We start from the raw sequence: 15,940 nt of genomic DNA on the forward strand, positions 1-15,940 counted from the left end.
CATTTTTTTTATCGAACTCTCTTGCCCCTTTTATATAAATCAGGATCCACCCCTGGTTCGACGCAGTATTACGATATGCAATATTCAGTATTTCACTATTTATAGGTATTTGAAATATGTATTTGTCGGTAATGTTTAAGTTTGGGTTGCAAATTTCATACTATCCCTACGTGTTAAGTGTTGTTATCAACGGCAAAATTTGCAAACCGTTGAACCAAACTTTTCAAATATAAGTATATGCTTTATAAAATATTCATATAATTATCGGAAGATCACATAAGTATATTATAAATGTATTTATTATAATATATTATAAATATCATTTCATATCGTAATAATGCTTTTAAGTTCATATTTACACGGTGCAAAGAAAATACAGCATTAAGAAATAAATAGAACATAGAACGTTGTGCCAGAGCTTGCCGAAACTGCGCAGACTTTTTGTATCGCGCTGGAACTCTGACAGATGGGCTTCTGGAACAGGGTTGTGTTGCTGCAGGATTGATGTCGTCACTGCAGGGGTTTTGTGGTCGTCATCATGGACTCGTGGATCGTTGTGGTGCTTCCGTCAGCACCATGAAGGCTAATTTGTTCAGCGGGTCATAGTTTTCCTTTCTTCGTTTTTCTGCCCCGGACTTAGCTTTTTGTGAGCGGCTCGGCGGGTGTTTCTGGAGGGGCGGAGGACGCTTGCCCTACCGGTGCGCCTGGTCCATGCTCCCAGTTTTTAGTGAAGTCCGAGGTGCTCATTTGCTTTTGTTAATTTGTATGTATGATTTTGGTTGCTTTGTGTTCTCTGTTGTGTTTGTCTGTTTTCCATGTCTGGTCTTTGTCCCTGGATTACATTCTTTTGATTTCCGCTATAACCTTGGTTCCCTTGATTACTCTTTCTTGAATTGCCGCCATACATCGTTGGTTGAGAGATGTTCCTTTTTGAAAGAAAGTTTCTATTGGTTTTGACGTTTTACAGATGTGTATAGGAATTCATTGAATTTATACTGACAAGTGACAAAATAAACCTTTACAGATGTGTATAGGAATTCATTGAATTTATACTGACAAGTGACAAAATAAACCTACCCTCGTATATAACAAAAACGACAAACAAATACAAACTATTTAAATCACGATTCACAGTTGTAAGTCAGAATTACTAGACTAAGTTCGTAAGTCATGAAATCAATAATATCAATTATGAAAATAATATTTTGTTTATGAGTTATGAGATTCATTCCTATCCGTTATTAATGAAGTGTGTCCGTGTCTTTGTAGCGGAGACGGTGAGTCTGACTGACTAAACTTCTCTTACTTGAAGCCTAGTAGATACTGGAGCCATCTGATCTGTAATAAAATAAATAAATGGTCACCAATAGATTTAAAATTAGCTACTTCTTAAAATCAGATAGATCCCATGTCTAAATTATAACTAATTATTAATTCATATACGTAAATGCCCCAGACTTTATGTGCCGTTTTATGTGGTCCGTCCACCCGCATCATTTCCTTCTTGTTTTGTGGCTTTTTCTTGGCGCCACTTAAGGAGGTAGACCTAGGCTAAGGGACATAACTCTCAAAAAATCATTGGAACGTTTGCATTTAGCATTTCACATCAATACTAAATAAGCATCTAATTAACTTGGATTGATTTTATTCTGCTTCAAATGAAAGCTTGAGAGGCTTTGGTGATATTGAATATGATACAAACATATCAATGATTTCAAGAGTTATATCCCTTACCCTAGGTCTACCTCCTTCAGCAAAAAGAGAAATTGAAAAACTGTGAACAAAGCTCAGTGACACCTACATTTCTCTCAAAAGTCATTTAGATGAAAAAATAAAACAAGAGGTGTACAATGGTGTTTAATATGTAAAAGTTTCATCAAGTTACATTCAGCCCTTTGCGGAATAAAACTTTGGACGGATGAACGGACGACCGGACGGACAGTATTATCACTAAATATACTTGTTGAGTACAATGACATCAAGAGTCTATACAAGCGTTTATAATTAAGTAGCAGTCTTTCTAAAAATCAGACAGAAGGAGATTCATCCATGTAAAAATAACCAATTCAGTTTTATTACTTGTTCAGAAATAGTTATTGATTATATAACTAATCTTAGTCTTTCATTGGGTTTTTGCGCTCTTGAGATAAAATTTACATAGATTCTTCCTGAAATTGACACTTTGCAAGAGTTGTCGTTCTTGATTTGGTTTCACTTGGTTGCTTTTAGTAGGAGATGAATGTATGATTTTCTTCATCATGAATATTTTTACCATTAGCAGTGTCTGAATTTTATTCGACTGGTACTTAAGTGTCAGTCTCTGTAAGAATCGGGCAGTAGTTAAAACATGATATGAAAAAAATCACCATTTTGATAGTGTAATTTGACTGTTCGCACTATCAGAATCAAGGAAAAAAGACGTATTTTCTAATGCGTTGCTGCATTGAGATATAGAATCATTGAAATGCATTGTAAATGTACATTTTAAAAGCAGATATCTCTGCCAAAAACCTTATTTTTCTAATATTTTATTGAAAAATAAGCAAAGCCAGCGATGCAGAGATTAAATAATGGTCTCTTCAAATAGATTAAGTATCCTTGAGGGATATTACATTGTAAGATCGGTGGGGTTTTTGACATGCATGTTTCAGATTTTTCCCATTTTGCCTGATTCTTACAAACACTTTCACTTAATTATCTACTAGTTATAAGGTGAACTTGCTTAATGAAGCAATACAGAAATCTACAAATGAAGGACAAGGTTAGATTTCTTTATAGATGTCATTGATTTTCAATCCCCGCTAGAATTAGGCAGTGGTTGAAACATGATTATTAAAAACCCACCGTATTGAAAGTGTAATTTGATTATTTGCACTATCAGAATCAAGGGGGAATATCATATCATTTTGGTAAGTTAATTTATGATTTAACTAAAATGCACAAAACATGAACATTTCAAGTGCAGATAACTCTGTCATAAATTTTATTTTTCTAATGTTCTATCGAAAAATTCCTGAACAAATCCATTTGTGACGACGTATTTTCGCGATATTACGCTGTCATGACAAATCCCCAACATCGGCACAACGTTGTGTGTTTGCTGGGATTACATGTGAAAATAACTTGGTTTGACTTGCGTTGTGTACTTTGTTGTAGAGATCAAATATAGGTATTTTCAAATAGAGAAATCATCCTTTGATGAAAAAGTTTTGTCAGATTTTAGGGTGCTTCCTAATACGTCCACGTTTCAGAGATGGCGCACAATCATCTTTTTTGTGGTTAAATTTGAGATTTTTCAATTTAAAATTTAGTTGCAGCATACATGTTAAAACAATACATGTACTATGCCGAAAATATCATTCATTTGTTACCGTTGCGAAACAGTCAGCGCTCAGGAAACCCTTGACGTTTCTAAAACTGGAACAGTGGTATAAATAAATTTGTTATTTTTCATATATCGTATGTATATGTACATGTATAACCACCCTAAAAATATACCTTCAGCATTCTATCAAACAATGGGGTGCCTAACTTTTTATTTGATTGGCTAAAATGTACAAAATATATTTTACAAAGTTTTAAAATTAAATTTAAAGACTATCAATATCATGTAAAACAATGCAGCGCTTGACACTTTTTACGTAGGTATGAGACAGTAGTCAAAGAGGGAGAAAAACCCCGGAGTGATTCAGATGAAAAAAAAAAACAAAAACAAAATAAGAGGTTCACAATGGTATCACGTGATGTAAATGTGATAAGGTTTCATCCAATTTCATTCAGCTGTTTAGGGGGGATTGCGGATAAGAACTGGTGTCGAATGGACGGACGGACAACATTAATTATCACTATATACCTCCTGCTTTTCAAGCGGGAGTCTATAAAACAAATGCACAGGAAACTCTTTAATAAAGGCTTGTTGCGTGGAGCTTACACAGTTTTTTACACGGGCAAGAGCACCGAGATAAACATGGACAAAAAACAGGAACATGATCGTGGGCATGCGCATGGATGTATTCCAAACAGAACCATCATCACAACAATATTGGCAACCAATGATACACAGCTGAGCAATACTGTGGATATCTCACTAAAAAGAAAAAATAATATGCATTTCATATATGTAGAAGGTTAAAACGGTTGTTTATTTTATTGGGCACTGGTATTTTATTTTAATAACTTATCATATTAACGTGTATCAGTAATTTTCTTCACCTTTTTGGTATCGGCCAAAGTGGGCCATAATTGGTATACCATACACAGGTTTACTTGGTTTTTTAACCGTAGAAGGATTTTAAATGAAATAAATAAAAGAGAAAACGGAAAACATTTTTTAAGATAGATATTTCAGATTAGATAAACAAGAATAAAAAAAAAAAAACAATCGGATGGCCATTGAAAGAAAAACGAGACTGTCGTCTATTTTGCCGTTCTCCGAAACGAAGTGATATATAAAAGCAGAGACGAAGACGGCATACGGTTTCCGAAAAAAGGCTCGAGAAGTTTTTTTTTCTCACAGATAACTTTGGAATTAAGACTATTCAGTGAGAAATCATACAAGTGTGTCCATTCCTACCCCTCCCTTGCAAAACATCACCTGTTGGTTATACAGGGAGATCGACTTGAATCCACCTCAGCTGCCACACTTAGTGCTAAACCCCACCCTTTATGCAAATTGACACAGTACACCGGAAACAGATTTGCCGATTTGTAATGGGCATTGCTCATGGCTGAGAGTTTTTCACACCCTGTATAACAGAACCTATAAACTAGCGGAGTGATACGTAGTAAATCAGGAGACAATTATAGCAGGAGCCTGACCCACTTATCCCCGCCTCTTTATGCGAAATAGTTCAGTTCTGTACCATCCGTTACAAGTTCCAGGCTTTGTGACAATTATTGACCATTCCTTTTGAAAATTGTCTGTTTCTTGCATAGAAAAGCTTACATAATTTATTGTATTAAGTGTTTTAATATAGGTCTGTGGAAGATATGTTATAATGATAAATGTACTTACAATCCAGTCCATCCATACAACCGATCGGTATATACTGGAAAGGGATAGAAATCTGAAAAAAGCATATTGACCTAAATACAAGTTAGGATAACAGACGAACTCGGATATTTTTTGTTGGATTATTCCATAATACATACATATATTTTAACATGAACAGTGGACTGCCTCTCCATATTCAATACTATTTGCACCTGACTAAGCCCATAAGGCCGAAAATGTGGGCCTCATTTTCTATATATTATTAGTTTTATTTGTATTTTTATTCGTATTCTCTTTTACCTTTTAAAGGTGACTATTATTCACATTTTTTATTATTCTCATAACACATATACGTCTACGTTATACATTATGGAATGGAGTACATTTAAAAAGCCGGGACCGAATGAGGAACACGCGGAATAAACAGTCAATTCATGTCTCTGGTGAATTTCTTTTACACGAATCATAGAACGGTTTTTATACAATGTTTCAGAGAAAAAAAGTGCCACGTGCAGGTCCGGGTGTTAAAAGAATAGGCCTGCAGCAGCGCTAAGCTTGTCGTAAAAGGCGACTAAATAGTACTCAGAACCCTCGCCGAGGGCTAGGGCGCTCTTCCCACAGAGTAACTGGGATGTGTGCCCCAGGTGGTGGAATAGGGTATCCCTGGCGTATTACATGCTGGGGATGTCAGGCTATAATACGGAAAACCTGATCGCAAACCATAGTGGTGCACCGTGTTGGGAAAAATGCCACGTTCCTCGCACGTTAAAGAACCCTGCTGTGGTATTCGATAAAAGGAACCTTTGCGCTCCGCCACAGGAGGCTAAATTTCCCGACCTTACCCATCCCCCTTTTTCCAGCCCAACAAACAAACAAAAAAACCAATTTTGTCAACAGAAAGGTGACTTGAATCAACCGGCATTTTAAATTGTTCATAATCAATACCCCTGACAAAATTAAGAACATCAGAATATGGTATTTCGCTATTGACAATAATTTCTTCAACAGAATAATTTAGAACAAATTCGATATGTTAACAATATGTTGGCGGAGCGCAAAGGTTCCTACTCCTATCGAATACCACAGCAGGGTTCTTTAACATGCGAGGAACGTGGCATCTTTCCAAACACGGTGCACCACTATGGTTTGCGGTCAGGTTTTCCGTATTATAGCCTGACAACCCAAGCATGTAACACGCCAGGGGTACCCCATTCCACCACCTGGGGCACACATCCCAGTGGCTCTGTGGGCAGAGCGCCTAGCCCCCGGCTAGGTTTCTGAGCACTATTTAGTCGCCTTATACGACAAGCTTAGCGCTGCTGCAGGCCTATTCTTTTAACACATATGCATTATAACACAAATTATTTAGTGATTTATTTTTAAATAAATTGCTGATGATATTTTGGAATATCGGATCTTCCAACTTTTTGAACTGCAACCTTTGGACTACTGACAAGCCATGGACAGTCTCTCAATGGAGTGTGTAGTAATGCCTTCAAACCGGAAAAAAATGTTGGTAAATATCCACATATACATGTAAATATGAATTGGTTGTGTGAGAGGAGTTGAAAAAAGAGACACCGAAATTAAGTAGGAGTGGCCTGACCAAATGAGCTTGATTTCTGGCTGAATATTACATAGTGAAAATAGTAATAGTATGGTAAATGTTGATAGGAAGGGCGGGGAATGATTTTTTAACACTAACACTTAACACTTAATATTTGGTATCCAGCATCAGGTATAGGATCTGATTTCAGGCCTGTGGGACAATCACTTCCTGTTTTAGCTGTGGGACATCCACTTCCTGTTGAAAAAAAATTGGAAATTTCTGTCTTGATCTATTTTTGTTTTAAAATCCCAAACTGTGAAAGACAACATTTACATGTACATGTATCTTTTATCCTTGCAACAATAGAACAAAACTATTTATTAACTATATTGAACACAATATACAGTACAGTTTGTTTGTTTGTTGGGCTTTAACGTCCGAGCAGCAAGATTTCAGGTATATTCAGACGATGAACATGAAATTGATGATAAAATGAACATGAAATGATGATGAAATGAAAAAGGGATGGGACACAAGGACATTGGGGAGTCGACAAACTTTGATTGCCACTGGAAATAGGGAGAGGTGGGTAGGGTCGGGCAATTTAGCCTCCTGTGGCGGAGCCCTATGGTTCCTACTCCGGGAGAATACCACAGTTGGGTTCTTTAACGAGCGAGGAACGTGGCATCTTTCTCAACACGGTGCACCACTGTGGTTTGCGATCAGGTTTTCCGTATTATAGCCTGACAACCCCAGCATGTAACACGCCAGGGGTACCCCATTCCACCACCTGGGGCACACATCCCAGTTGCTCTGTGGGCAGAGCGCCCTAGCCCCCGGCTAGGGTTCTGAGCACTATTTAGTCGTCTTTTACGACAAGCTTAGCGCTGCTGCAGGCCTATTCTTTTAACACCCGGACCTGCACGGGGGTATACAGTACGGAAAATGATAAACAATGGTTGAACGCTGAAAGAAGTGTAACATATAGTGTATAATTTTCTGAACAGAGCTCATCTTAGTCAACCGTATTAACTGTATTATATTTTAAATGACATTGCCAGAGGGAGTGGCAATAACTTGGCTTGCTTATTTGAACGGTTTAAGTGACCTGGGTAGCTTATTTGAACAGTTTAAGTGACCTGGCTAGGTTGTTGAAACTGTGTAAATGACCTGGCTAGCTTGTTTTAGCGATGAAAATGATTTTACTAGCTTGGTAGAATGTGTAGAAGATCTTGCTAGATATTTAGACCTGATAGAATAGTAAAGAAAATCTGGTTATCTTGTTGGAATGATGTGAGTCCCACACCAGAATAAGGTCGGCTGCTGCATATGCCTTCCCTTGGTTTTTCTAGCCTTGTGGAAGGTTTATTTTAACTGATTTTCTTGCCTCCTTTTCCTCCAAATCTTCTGTCTGCTTTTATATAGACAAACACAACACAATACATGGAAGGACTTGAATAGGCAGAATACTCAAGGAATATGAATTTGCTTACAAAAATGTCCACTCAAGCCACTTCTTAAGTAAAATTCACTCCTGCCTCTTTGGAGCTGGTAAGGGAAATGCCACATGCATTAAGATATATGTACCATCACAACGTGACTTTTCATCTTATGCTCCCTAAATGCACAATTCAACATGATTGTTTTATGTTTTATTAAGACACATGACTATGCTATCACTTTGATTATCACTACTGCAACAAAAAGTGGTGGTCGACCTGTACTGATCACTCTGTCTGTCTGTGCCTGCATCTGTCCGTTACAAACTCGTTTTCAGGGTGTAACTGTTTTGTGGCATGCTATGGACAGTGGCCTATGACCTTGAACTTTGACCTCAAGGTCAAATTCCCTTTTTTTGGTGATAAACTCTTGTCCAGACTGTCACTATTGTATTTCAATGTGGGCTTTTGATATTTGGTATCTGGGTAGATCACCTAAAGATAATGTGTTGTGTAAATGGATAATGACCTATGATGTGAACTGTGACCTTAAGGTCAAATTCCTATATTTAGGTGACAACCTCGGGTCAGAGCTGTAACTTTTTTTCTCTCTTGATTTGGACTTTTAGTATTTAGTGTGTTAGTAGATCACTTTATTACGATTTGTCTCGCACTATGGACAGTTGCCTGTGACCTTGAAGGTTTGATCTGCAGATATATATGTTGTAATTGCATTTCAATGAATGCTAGTTATTTCTGCTATCAAATGCATTTAAGAGTTATCTCCCCTTAAATTTGACTGCGTCTTTTAATGGGATATCTATACATATGCATTGCTCTGATATGTATTTCATTCCATTATACTTTATTACTAATATGAAGTTTAAAAGCCAAATCAAGTGCAAAATTTCAATTTTTGGAAATAACTTAATTAAACTATTTTTGGGAAAGTATTCTAAATAATATGAAAATTGTGTACATACATATGTGCAAAAACATTTTTAATCCACTCTAATACTTTAATAAACTATTTAACTTCAAGTTAATTCAGTTATGTTTTATTTTAGCTTCTTTGTTGGATTTCTTAGCAACAGGAACAGATTAAGACTTGTTAGAACTGTCAAATTTTTTTGTCGTTCCCTCCGCGGGACTCGAACTCGTACCGCTGTGACATCTATGGCAACACCGCCTGCACTAAGTCCATCGCCCTAGACCACTCAGCCAGCTAGCCTATATATATATAAGATACTTTCTTGGGACGTTTTGAATGTAAAACAGGTATAAAATAAACATTTTAATGAAAAAATGGACTTCCCCATCGGTAGATTTTGGTATAGGGGAAATTCGACCATGCTTTTGTTATTTCTATGAAATCGAATTTGTGTTTTGAATAAAGTTTGAAATGTTCATGTGCATCTTTCTGGGAGTAATACTTTTTGGGGTGAGGAAGAACCATATTGATTTTGAGGTCAGTAGGTCAAAGGTCAAGGTCGCAACGGCTTTGTGAATTCTACGCGGCGGGGACTTGGAGCTTTCTCTTGTTTTAGGTAGGAGATACGTAAATATTGCGTCCTAGAATTTTTCTGAAAATTTGCATATAGAAAGATCGACTCAAATGCAATCATATGACAGAAAAAAAATGTCATCGTATCGGATTTCGTTTTCTAGGTACATAGATTTGGAATATACTTGTACAATGCATAGGATATGAAGGGAAAATGCTAAAAAACGGCAGGCATTAAATCATTTCTTAGTATTGTGAAATAACGGTGCCTAGAATTTTCTTTAAAAAATAGAATATAATTATCAGCTGTAATAGCTGTCGAAAAATGTATAAATATGACTTGACAACGGGACTCGTTAACCCGTCATGTCTCCGAAAGTGGGAGTACTTACCGTTTTTTTCGGGTTTTTTTTCGGTAACGTCAAACTTTATTTCGGCGACGTCACATATCTTTACATGTTATAAGGTTGTAAATGAAACGCTGGGCTTGCTAAGGCACTTGTTTCATGTATAGTACGTGTAGCAAAATTAGTGAACGGAAGGCCCTGGACACAGTTTCTTCAGTTTCAAATGATTTCAAATATGTTGGAAAGGGGAATTGAAATACCGAAAAGTCAAAGAAACTAAGTTTTTCAAGAAGGCGATTTACAAATACGTGTAGCATGACCTAACCATTCTATTTCAGATTGCTATAGTTTACGAATGCATTTTCTGTATATTCAATGATAAAAATGCTCAATGAACATACGTGGTATTTGGCAGGCGTGATATTTAATGAGTCATTATATTCTTACTGAAGGAGACACCAGCTGACAGTGATAGAAAAGCTGGGAAATCTAAGTATTACACAATAGGTGCCTTAGAGTTGAGATACTGATTTTATGGATTATTTTAAAGTGAATTAATTCCCTGTCATAAAGGAAATAGGACATAGACATACCGGTGAATTACGAATTACGAAAAATTTTGACCTAATCCAATCAGTTTATTGTAGCACATACCAATTCTAAATATTTTCTACCCTCCACTATTCGATTACAGAATACACTACCAAGTTATATTAAGACCGCTGTCCGTGTGTGCGTGCGTGCGTCAGTCCGTCACCCTTTTTAGGATTGTTTACCAACATATGTAATTGGTCATTGCGCCGCCATTTAATTTCAACAAATTTTATAGGAGTTATGGAACTTTTGCATGTCATTTTTTTTTGCGGCGACAGGGGACGTATAGCTATTCATAGCAATCTTGTTGGAAATACATCATAATAACAGCTTTTCATGTCATTTTTCACGTTGGGTCTCGGGTTTGTTTTCTGACACAGGGCTTATAAATGTCAGACATGAAAAAAATACATTCTACTTGTGTATTGTGCACCTGTCAAAATACTGTAACCCCGTCCACTTCCCCTCTTTTGCAAACACTTGTTAAAGGCTAGTGACATTTCATGGGACATAGTAATTTTGATAATGCAGTTTTCTAAGGAATGGTGTCAGTCTACGGTATGGTGTTATTTGTAGCACTTAAGTTATAGCTTATCAACTGATAACAAGTTGTATTATGAGAAGTACATATTAAAAAGGGCATTTGGAGTTCGCTAAATTGAATTTTGACTTGAAAAACTAAAAAAGGCTAACTATTAGTTTGTAGCTCAACTATGCAAGATGTCAGTGGGTTTTGTGTTCACTCATCTATATATGTATACTGACAACGAACCTGAATATCACACAAACTGGCGCACTGGTACGGTGCCAATTGAATTTTATTGTGCTACTTTAAAGACAAATTAATCGTCATTTGTAATCCGAATGGTGAATTTAAATAAATGAGTTTAATTTTGACATTTTATACTTAATCAAGCTTGTGTTAAGATACGTTTGAAAACGATCTCGATTCTTTCCTTATATCTTAACCCTATTTTTGCAATTTGACGATTAATTTAAACAGTCGATGTAAATTGATTCAGTACGAGAGTACTTTGATAGTTTGTTGTTGGAATGCCCATTTGATATATTGTGCTTTTTCCCTCGACCCCCACCTTTTCCCGATTACCACATTATTTTGAGTTTGATTTCTTATACCAGTGGTGGATCAAAAGTCGGATAAAAAAAATAATGTCTTGGCATCACCATCACATTGGCTTGCACCCCTCTTTTTCAAAGTGTCTGGAGTCGTCCCTGTTCACTAACCTGAAAATCCCTTTCATCATATTTTGCTTTAACCGTTTTGCATGAAACAAGTGGCCTGTTTTGAAACTATTTTAATATTCTCCATGAAAGCAATAAAGAAATATATATATAAAAAGCAATACAATGCTTAGGTAGCAAACCATGTTGTACTCCAGCAATGCTAGAGGTTGTCCGCAAGCTATTTTCTGACTTCGTGCCATCCTGGGGTATAGAGGAACGGAATTCCAACCTCTTACGTTGCAAAAGTAACAGGGACGGATCCAGGACAGGTGCGTAGCTAAGGCCACATTGAAGTGTAGGCAAAATTACGGTTATCTAAAAAAAATGGCAAAATTAAGTGCAGGGAAAAGCTTTTTTGCCTAGATGCAGCTACGCGCCTGCAGGATTTTAGATAGGGGCGCACAGTAAAAATTCTGCCGAGCGGAGCGAGGTGACACAAATTTTGAGGTTAAATTTTTGTAATATTATAGAGTGGGTGCAATGTAGATATCTTTTGTGGTAAAATTAGCGAGATATTTAAAGTTTCAACTTGAAACCGCCTAAATCAACCCCCGACAACCCATGCTTTGCAAATTGTAGGGGGCGCACGCCCACCACCCCCCCCCACCTGAATACGCCTCCGAGTAATCATGTTGATTTTTATGAATGGGGGTCGGGGCTAGGATCGCATTTGAAATAGAAAGGCAGGACAATGTTATATGATTTTATATAAATACAAAGATGCAATAGGCGAAAAAAAAGTTCTGGTTTGAATATTACATAAAAAGATCCAGGACACAAAATTCGACTATATAGCCCCCTTTTTTCCCCTTGCGATTCAAATGGATATAGAAATTTATCATTATTCACCTGGGAGGGGGACTGGTCATTTTGAAATCATATAAAATTTTCTTGACCCCAATGATATTTTCTTATCCCCCTTAAAAACATTTTTTTTAAATGTGATACCCCCTCTATTAAACATGCGTATGGTGTTTTCATATAACAAATCAAACTTTATGCCAGAGCTTGCCGAAACTACGCAGAGTTTTTGTATCGCGCTAGAATTCTAACAAATAAACTTCTGGAACAGGGTTGTGTTGCTACAAGATTAAAGTCATCCCTATAGAAATTTTATGTTATGGTCGTCATCATGAAATCGTGGATCGCTACGGTGTATCCATCTGCGTCATGAAAACTGATTTGTTCAACGTGTCATGGTTTTCCTTTCCTCTTCGTCTACCCCGGACTTGACTTTTTATGAGTAACTCGGCGGGTGTTTCTAGAAAAGCAGAGGACGCTTACCCTACTGGCGCACCTGGTCCATGCTCCAAGTTTTTAGTGAAGTCATAGTTGCTCATTTGCTTTTGTTAATTTGTATATTTGATTTTAACAAAATTTCATGTTCTTTGTACGTCTGTTTTCCATGTCTTTGTCCCTGGATAACATTCTTATTACCGTTATAACCGTAGTTCCCTTGATTACTCTTTGAAGCAAAGCAGTTTAGATGTTAAAGAATTCTTACTATAAAAAATTCAAGTCTTCAACTCCAAAACTTGATACTTCTGATCAAAATCAATCTGAATCAGACACAGCTCTTGATATTCAAGATATTGGTAAGGAAATTGAATCATCAGCAGATAAGTCGGACCAATTTAATTTAATAACTGTAAATGTTTTAGGTCCTGATGGTTATGTTGATGTATGAACTTGATTTTACCAGAGATCATTCATGTGACAATGAAATGAAATGTTTAATGGTGGTAAAATATGTTGTAATTTGACTGGTGTAATGCTCTGCTTAACTAAAAATTTGGATCCCCCTTGAAATTCATGTGCAAAAAATGACCCCCCCCCCTCTTTGAAGTTACAAAAAAAACTGACCCCCCCCCCTTTTCCACTTACAGAAAAATATGACCCCCTGGATAGATGTACTTGCTTTGTTTAAATTTTCAAATAAATGTCTACGGTTTGAATATTAATTGTAAATTATTATATGAAGGATGCCGAATCTAGTGGTTTAACCTAAAAAACCAAAGCTGTTATGCACGTGGCTAATTACAATATTCGTTATGCTTCGGCTAAGTTTGCAGCCAATGAAATGAACATCTCGTTAGCGAGAACACAGCGTTACTTTATATATTTATCGGGCATTTTTAAAGAACCCAAAGCTTTTCCGAGAGGAAGTAATCGCCATTTTCTTGTGGCATATTTCTCTGTTTCTTTCCCCTTTCCCAATGATATCCCCTGACGTGATATACCCTGACGGTCTCAGTATCGTATTAATTTTCCCATAGACTTCTATAGTGAAGTGCATATTTTTAGGATTTTTTAAAAAATATGTAAATTGATTCAATAAAACTTTCACTTATGTAGCATTTCTAAGGACATGTGAAAAAATAATTTCCCGCAAAGAAAATAGGGTGAGTCCACGAAGATTGGACAGAAAAGTAGTCTTGAACTATAAATAGCCATTTTCCCTACTTTCACTTTCGTTTTGCACTCACCAAACCAACCTTTTCAGTGGAACATTTTTATGATATTATGTTAGATTTTCTTTTAAAAAAGTTCTTCATCTTACAGTGTGATGTTTGCTCTATTTTTTAAGTCATTGTTCATGTCTTTTGACAAAACATTAGTTTGTAGAGAGGCAAAAAGAAAATGCACTATATTTTTATGGCATCCATGTTTTGACGTACACCCGCTCAGGGATATGCAATACGATACTGGTACCTGACCGAACTTACTGCAGAAATTTACCTTCTAAGAAGCATGACAGGCAGTAACATTAATTAAGTAGAAAAGCATAACTAATAGTCATATTGTCAGGTTATTATGTTAACTTTATGTCAAAATTGTCCGATCAGGCAAGTACAGTTATTTGCCTATAATTTGGAAGCCAAACGTCTGTCAGACATGGGCAAAAGATCAATAAAATTGGACTTTGTCAAGTTAGGCAGTGGATGCTCGTGCATGCATTCGTGGAACCTCTATAGGCTAATTGTTCACACATCCGGTTTGAGTCAATACCACACAGAAATGTGACATTTAACAAACTTGGAAGACAATTTTAAACAAATATAATTATAATGAGATAGGTAAGGCATATAACATCCCTACCAGTATGAAAATGTCAGCCAAAACTGTGCACATCCAAAATGATTGTTTTGGAAGATGATTTAGTCTGGTACATTTTAACTTGTGCTGCCATTCCTGACGGCAATCACAAGCTAGTGAGTCTTGTTCCGGCAATTTCTCCTTACATGTGAAACATGTCCATTCACACTGATCCTTTGTAGAAACTAAAATTTTAAGAACTTCCGATATGTCATCACTAAAGTACATATACATTTTAACAAATGGCGTATACACATAGTGACATTTCCATCCATGATATTATTACAAATTTATGAAACATATGGTAAAGATGATGCATCAACTTTGACATCAGACATCATAACATCTGTGACTTGTTCTGTGTCTGCCAACGTAAAACCTGTCCATTTTCAAACATGAGTAGTAAAACATGAATAGAAAACTGTTCAGTTTGTTAAATTTGATCACAGTACGTGAACCCATTAATACCGGTAGTCGTATTTTAGTGGACAAGTTCAAAGATATTTCTGTAACAAATTGAGCGTTTCCGTCAAAATTCTTTGGACAATTAGTCTGAAGAGACTCCCTGTCCACGAATGCATGGACGAGTAGCCACTGCTGCCCAGTAAAAACTCTTGATTAAGTGGACTGTATGACTGTAAAAAATTATGGAATTTAAAATTGAAACATATAGAAATTTCCAGTAAAATGTTCTTTGGTCAAGTGAAATCCCATAGTTTATTGAACCAAATGTCCAACAATGGTTGAAAGCACTGGGGGTAACTTTTAAAACAGGTAAGAGGGTATGGGTGAACGCCCCCAAAAATGTTTACCCACCCCATTCATATATTCTGACAATGAAAATTGACACCCATTCATATATATGTGATACATTTATGTAATCCATTCATAGATATGCATTGGCATTTATCACAGAAGGATTGATGCTGATTGGAGCATATGACATTGTATCTGAAGACATCATTATCATGTCAGAGCTAATTGTATCCCTGCATACTTATCAGTCAAGTGTTAATCTTTATTAACTTTGATGGTTTTAAGGATGATATAACTGATGTCAAATCAATAACCATGTGTAAATATATTCCCTACTTGCCGAGCTCGGGGTGCAGCCATATTTTATCCTGTTTTTGCAGAGTTACCTCCCGTAAGAGCATGTTTAATTTCAAAGTC

The 15,940-nt window shown here is 36.5% G+C and overlaps 1 protein-coding gene across 1 annotated transcript; it reads right to left on the reverse strand.

The window, feature by feature from the left end:
• Positions 1 to 408: 408 nt before the first annotated feature.
• LOC148596718 (uncharacterized) lies at positions 409 to 8,294 on the reverse strand. Its single transcript, XM_088564313.1, has 5 exons — positions 8,267 to 8,294; positions 6,699 to 6,797; positions 5,015 to 5,066; positions 3,854 to 4,087; positions 409 to 1,338 (listed from the first exon to the last, which is right to left on the reverse strand). The coding sequence occupies exons 1-4, from the start codon at positions 8,292 to 8,294 to the stop codon at positions 3,940 to 3,942; spliced, it is 327 nt and encodes a 108-aa protein (XP_088420439.1). The 3' UTR covers positions 409 to 1,338; positions 3,854 to 3,939.
• Between the last annotated feature and the right edge of the window lie 7,646 nt (positions 8,295 to 15,940).

This window comes from Perna viridis, chromosome 15 (assembly GCF_037379345.1).
Source record: "Perna viridis isolate PV_CMFRI_1.1 ecotype Kerala chromosome 15, ASM3737934v1, whole genome shotgun sequence".
Classification (NCBI taxonomy): Eukaryota; Metazoa; Mollusca; class Bivalvia; order Mytilida; family Mytilidae; genus Perna; species Perna viridis.